Raw genomic sequence first — 10,000 nt, forward strand, 5'->3', positions numbered from 1 at the left:
TATTGTGACATCACTAGTTGCCGTGGCGACCGAGTGAACGTCCCATCACTCTGGAACGTGCAGGAACCCTCCTCCTCCTCCCCTCCTCCTCCTCCTCCTCCTCCTCCTCCTCCTCCTCCTCCTCCTCCTCCTCCTCCTCCTCCTCCTCCTCTCCTCCTCCTCCTCCTCCTCCTCCTCCTCCTCTCCTCCTCTCCTCCTCCTCCTCCTCCTCCTCCTCCTCCTCCTCCCTCCCTCCTCCTCCTCCTCCTCCTCCTCCTCCTCCTCCTCCTCCTCCTCCTCCTCCTCCTCCTCCTCCTCCTCCGTGTCGATCTTCTCTTCTTCTGTTTGACTTCCTCCAGCTGTGTTCACTTTAAAGCTGCACTACGGGACTTTCCTGGTGCCCAGTCTGCCACCTGCTGATGTTACTGTCCTGGAATGTTCCACAGTGTGGCATTAAACACTGATCCCTCACAGGGACGACAGACGCTTTCAGTTTGACCAATGAAATAATAAACACACTGTGGAACATTTCAGACAAAGTAGGAACGTCTCAGAAAAGTTCCAGAGTGCAGCTTTAACCTTCTGTTCTGCTCATCGCTTCATTTCTGTTTTCTTCAGTTTTCTGTTTGTGATTCTGACGTCAAATGCACGAAGCCTTTTCATCTGATCTTTCTGTGGCCGCCACATTAGACCCGGACTGTCCCGACCGGGATCATGTCCCGACCGGGATCATGTCCCGACCGGGATCATGACCGGGATCATGTCCGACCGGGATCATGTCCCGACCGGGATCATGTCCCCACCGGGATCAGTCCCGACCGGGATCCCGTCCCGACCGGGATCCCGTCCCGACCGGGATCATGTCCCCACCGGGATCATGTCCCCACCGGGATCATGTCCCCACCGGGATCATGTCCCCACCGGGATCATGTCCCCCGGATCGTCCCCGGGGATCCCGTCCCGGACCGGGATCCCGTCCCGACCGGGATGTCCCCATGTCCCGACCGGGATCATGTCCGGGATGTCCCCACCGGGATCATGTCCCCACCGGGTCATCCGGGGATCACGTCCCACCGACCGATCACGTCCCGACCGGGATCCGTCACCGATCCGTCCCACCGGGATCACGTCCCACCGTCCCCACCGGGATCACGTCCCCACCGGGATCACGTCCCCACCGGGATCCCGTCCCCACCGGGATCATGTCCCCACCGGGATCATGTCCCCACCGGGATCATGTCCCCACCGGGATCATGTCCCGACCGGGATCTTATCTCGAGCAAGATTCTGTCCTGACCAGGATTTTGTCTCATTCTGTTTTTTTTATTTATTTATTTTTTATCTGAAATCTCCAAAAGTCAAACCCACAAATGTTTTTTTCCTGCTCATTTCTGTCGGTGACTAAAGTCCAGTGTGGCGGCTTCAGTTCTTCAGGCACTAACTCCATCTTCAAACTCCATCTTCATCCATTTTGTGTTTCTCACGTTTCTCTGTCCTTTTGTTTGGTCCAACCTCGTCTTTCCAGAGTCCAACACTTCAGTAAAAACCTGTGTTTTCTTTCAGGAAAGTGTCGTAAAGAAGTGCATAAATGAGCCTCAATCTTCAGATAAAGGTAATTACACCGAGATCTTTAGTCTGAGCTGTTCCTCAGACTGTTCTCCTCAGATCTTTCTCCGCGTCATAGTCGTTTCTTCTCTCTGACCTTCTGAAGTTTTATTTGGAGCGATTCACGTTTGAGGAATCTTGAATCGTTTTCTTTGGACACCACAGTTTTTCTAACACTGAAGTCGTTTTCAGATCAGTTGAAGTTGAAGATCTTTTTCCATTTGATTGTTATTGTGATAAAATAAGTTCCACTTCGCTGGTTCCAGAAGAGCAGAGCGAGGACGAGCCTCCAGTGGACCAGGACTGACCCTTTTATGCACAAAACATTAAAATCTCTCGGTGAATTGTTTCTTTGGGGATCAGATAAATCTTGTAATCCACAGAGGCTCCTGGAACACGACGCAGACACACTGTGGGATGAGAGAAAAGACGGTAATCCTCAAAAAGAGCACAGTGGAAACCAGATTCTCTTGATCTTTCTGTTCTAACTGTGACATTTTAAAGCTCAATATTGATCTAACAAGAAAATATATAAAGTGAAACTGTGGTGTCCAAACATTCCAGGCAAAGCAACAACATCACCCTGAAGAAAAGCAAAAAAGTGGAGCTTTATTAACTTTTTTTTTCCATTTTCAGCCTTTGGAGTTACAGAGCCTCCTCCTGCAGCCAACTTTGGTCCACAGCTCCAACCAGACCACCTCGAAGTCACAAATTTACCCCAAAAAACTGCTCCCAAAGTCAGTCAGAAGAGAGGAGGAGAGCCCTGGTCCACTCCTCCACTTTCATAGCACCTTTCCACAACATCTAACGCCAGAAACCGCTTCCTAATTCAGTCAGAAGAGAGGAGGAGAGCTGTGGTCCACTCCTCCACCTCCTGACCACGTTTCAGGAGCATCTTTACCCCAAAAACTGCTCCTGAAGGCAGCCAGAAGAGAGAAGAACATCTCTGGTTCACTGCTCCAAACAGACCAGCACCTTTTGCCAACATCTAACCCCAAAAACTTCTTCCCAATTCAACCAGAAGAGAGAAGGAGAACCCTGGTCTACTCCTCCATCTCTAGACCACTGCGAAGCCACAACTTTTCCCCAAAAACTGTTCTCGAAGTGAGCCAGAGACAGAGAGCTCTGGTCCACAGCTCCACCTCCTGACCACCATGAAGCCACAACTTTACCCCAAAAACTGCTCCTGAAGTGAGCCAGAAAAGAGGAGAACATCACTGGTTCACTGCTCCAAACAGACCAGCACCTTTCACCAACATCTAACCCCAAAAACAGCTCAAAAAGTCAGATAAAAGAGAGACAGAGGCCCTGGTTCACAGCTCCCACCAGACCGCGGCTAAACCACATCTTTACCCTGAAATGACTCCCTGTCTGAGCCAGAAGAGACGAGGAGAACCCTGGTCCACTCCTCCACCTCCAGACCAGCACCTTTCAACAACGTCTAACCCCAGAAACAGCCCTCCGTGTCGGGCAGAAGAGCGAGAGCGCCCTGGTCCACAGCTCCAACCACACCTGGATTTATTTAAGTTTTATTTAAATTTCTAACACAACTTTTAACTTCAGTCACTAATGATCCACCCAAAGAGGAAAAAATAACAGAAATGTACCTGTTTTTGGAAGACGTTTAGGATTTTTCAAATCATTCTAACTCTGTGTATTTTCATTAGAACATGGCCATGAAAACAAGAGTCTGAGATGAGATGTTCTGACGAGCAGCGATTGCCTTGTGTTTTGGAACTTTTTAACATGAAAATTAACTGAAAAACTTAACATTTCTGAGCCAAATCTGGACTGAAGACTGTTAACGTTCCCCCCAAAAGCATGTGTGTGTTTTTATGTCCAGAGCATGTCCCTGATGTCCACGTGCAGAAGGACAGAGAAACACAGGTCCTCAGAAAGACAGAGGAGGTCCTCAGAAAGACAAAGGAGGTCCTCAAAAAGATGGAGAAATGGCTGAAACTGAATGAATCAAGTGTCAAACGGACTCTTCAGTGTGAGAATCTCCAGGACTGTACGAATGTTTATGTATTTTCTGTTTTTCTCTCGTTGGTCCTGGAGGTCGACGGTCCCGCCCACTTTCAGGTCCACTCTGGTTCTGGACGCTAAATTTCTATTTTTCCCACAGACTTTTCAAAAAATTCTAATCTTAAAAAGAGGGTTCCTCATCACTAACCGATCTGAAGAGGTTTTAGAGTCCTCCATGCATGTTTGAGTAATCTAGAGATCTCTCCCGGGCCCTATTCAAACCCTCCGCCCCCCCCCCCCCCAGGCTCCCACACGACAACTCTCCATAAAAACACAAAAATGCGACACAAAACTGAACACAGCGACGCGACAAACCTGATTTCTGTGCAGGAGGTTCGTTAGTGCGTCGCAGCGTGTGTGTGTGATAGTGCTCTGAAGGGGGAGGGACGTAGAGTGGAGAGTAAAGAGAGAGAGGGGAGACTCAGAACGACAAAAATGAAAGTCAAATACGTTGTTTTGGGCGAATTTAACATTTTCAGAACAATAAAATGAACATGGAGATCGAAATATGACACGTGTTACAGTGAAAACCCCACAGAGGTATAATACTCCCCACAGGTATAATACTCCCCACAGGTATAATACTCCCCACAGGTATAATACTCCCCACAGGTATAATACTCCCTCTTTCCTAACTGTCGGCTGTAGTTTTAGTCTCATTTTTTCGGCTCTTGGCGTCTGAAAACCTTTGTCCGTTAAATGATTTCAGATTGTTTATCGCTGAGCCGCGGAGACGAGTGTCGAGTGACTCTGGACCTAAAGTTCTGCAATAATCAGTCACCAGCAGCGTTTAAGGTTCACGTCGTTTTTATTCTCGTTCTGATCACGTGACTTGTGTTTTTTGTTGACGGACGTAGAAGCTGCGACGGACGACGACGACGATTCTCTTTAGGTGTAAATATCTCGTTTGAAAAGCGAACGGACTGAAGGACTGAAGCGGTTCTGTTTCCTCTGGTTTTACTGTTTAACTCTGTACATATGTTTTTGTATTTTTTTATGTCTCATAGTCGCGCCATAAATGTAACGTTTGTTTAATACGAGGAAAAACGTTTAAACGGATTCAATAAAACACTGCACTTAGTCTGACCCTCTGCTCCTCTGCCTCTGCTCCTCTGCTCCTCTGACCTCTGCCCTCTGACCCTCTGCTCCTCTGACCCTCTGCTCCTCTGCTCCTCTGCTCCTCTGACCCTCTGCTCCTCTGACCCTCTGCTCCTCTGACCCTCTGCCCTCTGCTCCTCTGCTCCTCTGACCCTCTGCTCCTCTGACCCTCTGCTCCTCTGCTCCTCTGACCCTCTGCTCCTCTGACCCTCTGACCCTCTGCTCCTCTGCTCCTCTGACCCTCTGCTCCTCTGACCCTCTGCTCTGACCCTCTGCTCCTCTGCTCTCTCTCCTCTGCTCTGCCCTCTGACCCTCTCTCTGCTCCTCTGACCCTCTGCTCCTCTGCCCTCTGCTCCTCTGCTCCTCTGACCTCTGACCTCTGACTCCTCTGCTCTGCTCCTCTGACCTCTGCTCTGACCCTCTGCCCTCTGCTCCTCTGACCCTCTGACCCTCTGTCCTCTGCTCTCTGACCCTCTGACCCTCTGACCTCTGCTCCTCTGCCCCTCTGCTCCTCTGCTCCTCTGCTCCTCTGACCCTCTGCTCCTCTGACCCTCTGCTCCTCTGCTCCTCTGACCTCTCTCCTCTGCTCCTCTGACCCTCTGACCCTCTGCTCCTCTGACCCTCTGCCCTCTCCTCTGTCCTCTGTCTGACCCTCTGCTCCTCTGACCCTCTGCTCCTCTGACCCTCTGCTCCTCTGACCCTCTGTCCTCTGACCTCTGTCCTCTGACCCTCTGTTCCTCTGACTCCTCTCTGCTCCTCTGACCCTCTGCTCCTCTGACCCTCTGCTCCTCTGTTCCTCTGACCCTCTGCTCCTCTGACCTCTGCTCCTCTGACCCTCTGTTCCTCTCTGACCCTCTGACCCTCTGACCCTCTGCTTCCTCTGACCCTCTGCTCCTCTGACCCTCTGTTCCTCTGACCCTCTGCCTCTGACCCTCTGCTCCTCTGACCCTCTGCTCTCTCTGACCCTCTGTTCCTCTGTTCCTCTGCCTCTGCTCTGACCCTCTGCCCTCTGACTCTGACTCTGCTCCTCTGCTCCTCTGCTCCTCTGACCCTCTGCTCCTCTGACCCTCTGTTCCTCTGCTCCTCTGACCCTCTGTTCCTCTGCTCCTCTGACCCTCTGACCCTCTGACCTGTTGCTCGCCAGTCCACAGACGTTGCTTCTTTCTGTAGAATCCGAATGAAAGTTCAGATTATTTTATTGTTTTTTTTGTAGATTTGTGTCATATTTGGGTTGTTTTTTTTCAGGTTGTTTTTGGTTGTTTTTGTTTCGTGCGGTGGTGCACAGACACTCGAGGGTTTACGGTGGAAGTTTCTGGACAAACTGTAAATGACAAATTCAAGCAAATAAAAGTGGATTTTATAACATTTGTGCTGCTTTGAACTTTTACTCCCAGAAGAGAAAAGCCCCTGACGCCGGTGAGACTGAGCGGACTCGGAGTTTGGGCTCGGAGTTTGGGCTCGGAGTTTGGGCTCGGAGTTTGGGCTCGGAGTTTGGGCTCGGAGTTTGGGCTCGGAGTTTGGACTCGGAGTTTGGGCTCGGAGTTTGGGCTCGGAGTTTGGGCTCGGAGTTTGGACTCGGAGTTTGGACTCGGAGTTTGGACTCGGAGTTTGGGTTAGTGTTGCTGGAATAATCCCGTTAGGAGCTTTGTTAATCCGATTGTCATTTCAGGCAGGGGTCAAAGGTCACAGACAAAGGACAAACTGAAAAGAACGACTTTTGATGAAGATAATTGAAAAAAGAGAACGATTCAGATTTAAATTAGAGAAAACTCGACTCTTGGACTCACAGCAAACGTCTGTGTTTATTAAGATTCTACAATATGATGATATCATAGACTGAATAAAAAATAGATTTAGAATCACATAAAACACATTTATATATATTTATATATATTATTATTATTATTATATTATTATAAATTTATTCATAACATCTGCGTGTCAAACTCTCAAATGTGCCCAGAGCCACATTTCTATTTTCCTTTGAACTAAACCTGGTTATTTCTATTATTACAACAAAAATCTAATTGAACATTTTATTGGATCTTTTCCTGATCTGGAGGTTTTCAGATTCTAGAGTCTGATGACGTCTCAGACGGGGTCAAAGGTCAGATTTCTCTCTTGTTCTTTGTACTTTGTCATGAAATATCCAAAAGGTAAATGCACAAAAGTTGAATCTGTTCATTTTCATGAGTGATTTGACTCAAGAACTCACTGTTTTATAACAAAAATCTACATTTAAACAATATTATTTTTATCTAACCCCATCTGTAAAAATGATAGAATGTTATGATGTCATCTGAAACCAGTGATTAAACACTGTTGTCGAACAGAAAGTTGTGGAAACCTGTAATAATATTAAAAAATCAATAGTTGAGCTGATTCTTCAGTAAATATAATCATATTCTTTTGGGTCTCATGTTGATGTGTGAAGATAAAAGTCCAGTTCTGTGCAGTTTGGTCACAGTGGGGATGTAGCTCAGTGGTAGAGCGCATGCTTTGCATGTATGAGGCCCCGGGTTCAATCCCCGGCATCTCCAGGGGAAATGTTTTTATTCCTGTCTTTACACACGAACACAAAGAAAACCACACAAACAGACACTTTTTACAGAAACAATATTATTTTAGAATAATAGTATTGTACAAATCCACCTGTAAACATTTTTGAGTAATATTATTGTACAAATGTAAAAGTGTAAACATCAGAGTTTCCTTCGACTGAAGGATTTTTGGCTGAGCTGAATCCGGGTCGTTACTACGTGAATTTACAAATAAAACCTGAACAAAAACACACTTCTACAAATAAAACCTCCCGTAGAACCAGTGGCTCCTCCCTCCTGTGACGCCTCTCCATAAAATTATACAAATAAAATAAGAAAAATAAAATAGACTATAATAAAAATATAATACAGATATAATAAAATAATAAAATAATAAAATAATGAAATAATAAAATAATGAAATAATAAAATAATAAATAATGATCCCGGTGGCTCCTCCCCCGGTGGCTCCTCCCCCCGGTGGCTCCTCCCCCCGTCTCTAGGAGACCTCCGGTGTTTACTAAAGATGTCCTCCTCTTCCTCCTCCTCCTCCTCGTCCCGCCGCGGCCGTCTTTAGCTCCAGATGCTCTTGTCTTAGCGGCTCCCGGAGGTTTTTGGCTCCTGTTTCCTGTGGCTCTTTTCTGGATCGTTTCTTCCGCTTCAGAAATGCAGCTGAAACACCTGAAAACTCTGTTACCTCCGCAGGTGAGTGTCTGTTAGCCGCTGCTAACCGCTGTTAACCGCTAATGACGCAAATCTGGTAAGTGTTTCCAGGGCCACGCGCGCAAAGGCCGAGAGCCGCGGAGGAGCGCTGCACGATCCGTAACACCACACGATCTGTTCTTCTGTTCTGTTAAATCATGTTTCTGTGTTTTGAGTTCGTTTGCAGCGGGAAGATTTATGTATTTATGTTTATTTATTCAGTTTATTGATGAGACAGAGACAGGGACAGTCCACATCAACCCGGGGAAAACAGGTTTTTAAAAGTCGAACTTGGGACAAACTGGACTCCGGGATTTTGGCCAAACAAATGTAATTTATGCTCCTCTAGGTTAGTCCTGGGTTAGTCCTGGTTTAGTCCTGGTTTAGATCAGACTGGTCAAAAACAAAGACATTTGGGACATTTCTTGTATAAACTGGTTTTGTATAAATCTGCTGGGACACAGGGGACAGGACTGGGGACACAGGGGACAGGACTGGGGACACAGGGGACAGGACTGGGGACACAGGGGACAGGACTGGGGACACAGGGGACAGGACTGGGGACACAGGGGACTGTCCCGGGGAAACAGGAACGTCTGGTCACACTGTGAGTTTTTTTCTTGTAAATGAACTTGATCCGTGGATCATGTTCCACCTTAAAAGAGACATAACATCTCGTTTGACACTGTGGACACCAGAGGAGACACTAATCACTCTGTTTGTGTTTGTGAGTTTACAAGAGAAAACCAGAGAGTCCAGAACAGATTTATATAAAACCACTGATTTGTTATTTCAGTTTATACAGAAATGTCTCTGTTTTGGACCAATCTGATCCTGCAACAGTAAAGACACAGAAACTGACATTTGTTTGGGTAAAATACAGAAAATCTGCTTAAAAACGACAAAACACAAAGAAAATGTGACAATACTGATGAATTAATTAATTACACACTCGTTTAGACTCAGACAAACTTTGTTGATCCACAGGGAAATAATTTTGACACAGAGTCACACGTCACAATAAAATAAAATAACGAAGAGAAAAAAATATAAATGCGATAATAAATAAATTCTAAATAAGTTGCAAAAAACAAGAGACACGTGTGAAATAAAACATAATTATATAAATGGAAATGTACAAGTCAAAATAACAGAAAAAAATTGTAAAAATATTATAATAATAATAAAATCTGGTCGTTCCAGATAAAACGTGACAGTCCTAAAGAACACGGAGTTTTCTCCTCGTGACATTTACACATTTGAATTTACTTCAACTTTCAAATCAATCATCAGTTTAATGCGAGTGAACGAAAAGTGAGTCGTTCTCACAGAGAAAACTCTCTGGATCAGTGTTCAGGTGTGTGTGTGTGTGTGAGTCTGTGTGTGTGTGTGTCTGTGTGTGTTCAGGTATGCGTGTGTGTGTGTGTGTGTGTGTCTGTGTGTGTGTGTGTGTGTGTGTCTGTGTGTGTGTGTGTGTGTGTGTGTGTCTGTGTGTGTGTGTGTGTGTGTCTGTGTGTGTGTGTGTGTGTGTGTGTGTGTGTGTGTGTGTGTGTGTCTGTGTGTGTGTGTGTGTGTGTGTGTGTGTGTCTGTGTGTGTGTGTGTCTGTGTGTGTGTGTGTGTGTGTGTGTGTGTGTGTGTGTGTGTGTGTGTGTGTCTGTGTGTGTGTGTGTGTGTGTGTGTGTGTGTGTGTGTGTGTGTGTGTGTGTGTGTGTGTGTGTGTGTGTGTGTGTGTGTGTCTGTGTGTGTGTGTGTCTGTGTGTGTGTGTCTGTGTGTGTGTGTGTGTGTCTGTGTGTGTGTGTGTCTGTGTGTGTGTGTGTGTGTGTGTGTCTGTGTGTGTGTGTGTGTGTCTGTGTCTGTGTGTGTGTGTGTCTGTGTGTGTGTGTGTGTGTGTGTGTGTGTCTGTGTGTGTGTGTCTGTGTGTGTGTGTGTGTGTGTGTGTGTGTGTGTGTGTGTGTGTGTGTGTGTGTGTGTGTGTCTGTGTGTGTGTGTGTGTGTCTGTGTGTGTGTGTGTGTCTGTGTGTGTGTGTGTGTGTGTGTGTCTGTGTCTGT

The 10,000-nt window shown here is 46.6% G+C and overlaps 2 protein-coding genes and 1 non-coding gene across 3 annotated transcripts in view; all 3 read left to right on the forward strand.

Annotated features, from left to right (window-relative positions):
* dnajc5ga (DnaJ (Hsp40) homolog, subfamily C, member 5 gamma a) overlaps window positions 1-4,586 on the forward strand; it is a 21,993-nt gene extending 17,407 nt beyond the window's left edge. Inside the window, exons 5-6 of the mRNA XM_055149360.1 lie at window positions 1,543-1,591; window positions 2,221-4,586. Coding sequence (XP_055005335.1) covers window positions 1,543-1,571 — 29 coding nt within the window. The 3' untranslated portion in view covers window positions 1,572-1,591; window positions 2,221-4,586. The remainder of the gene's footprint in view (window positions 1-1,542; window positions 1,592-2,220) is intronic.
* Window positions 4,587-7,175: 2,589 nt separating this feature from the next.
* On the forward strand, window positions 7,176-7,247 carry trnaa-ugc (transfer RNA alanine (anticodon UGC)). Its single transcript has one exon. It is a non-coding gene; the product is annotated as a tRNA-Ala (tRNA).
* A 534-nt stretch (window positions 7,248-7,781) lies between these two features.
* The window catches only part of ift172 (intraflagellar transport 172), a 67,456-nt gene continuing 65,237 nt past the window's right edge, over window positions 7,782-10,000 (forward strand). The window contains exon 1 of the mRNA XM_055149719.1: window positions 7,782-7,952. Within this exon, the coding sequence (XP_055005694.1) occupies window positions 7,914-7,952 (39 nt within the window). The 5' untranslated portion in view covers window positions 7,782-7,913. The remainder of the gene's footprint in view (window positions 7,953-10,000) is intronic.

This window comes from Boleophthalmus pectinirostris, unplaced genomic scaffold, assembly GCF_026225935.1.
Source record: "Boleophthalmus pectinirostris isolate CB_2022bp ecotype Guang Dong unplaced genomic scaffold, ASM2622593v1 HiC_scaffold_13, whole genome shotgun sequence".
Classification (NCBI taxonomy): domain Eukaryota; kingdom Metazoa; phylum Chordata; class Actinopteri; order Gobiiformes; family Gobiidae; genus Boleophthalmus; species Boleophthalmus pectinirostris.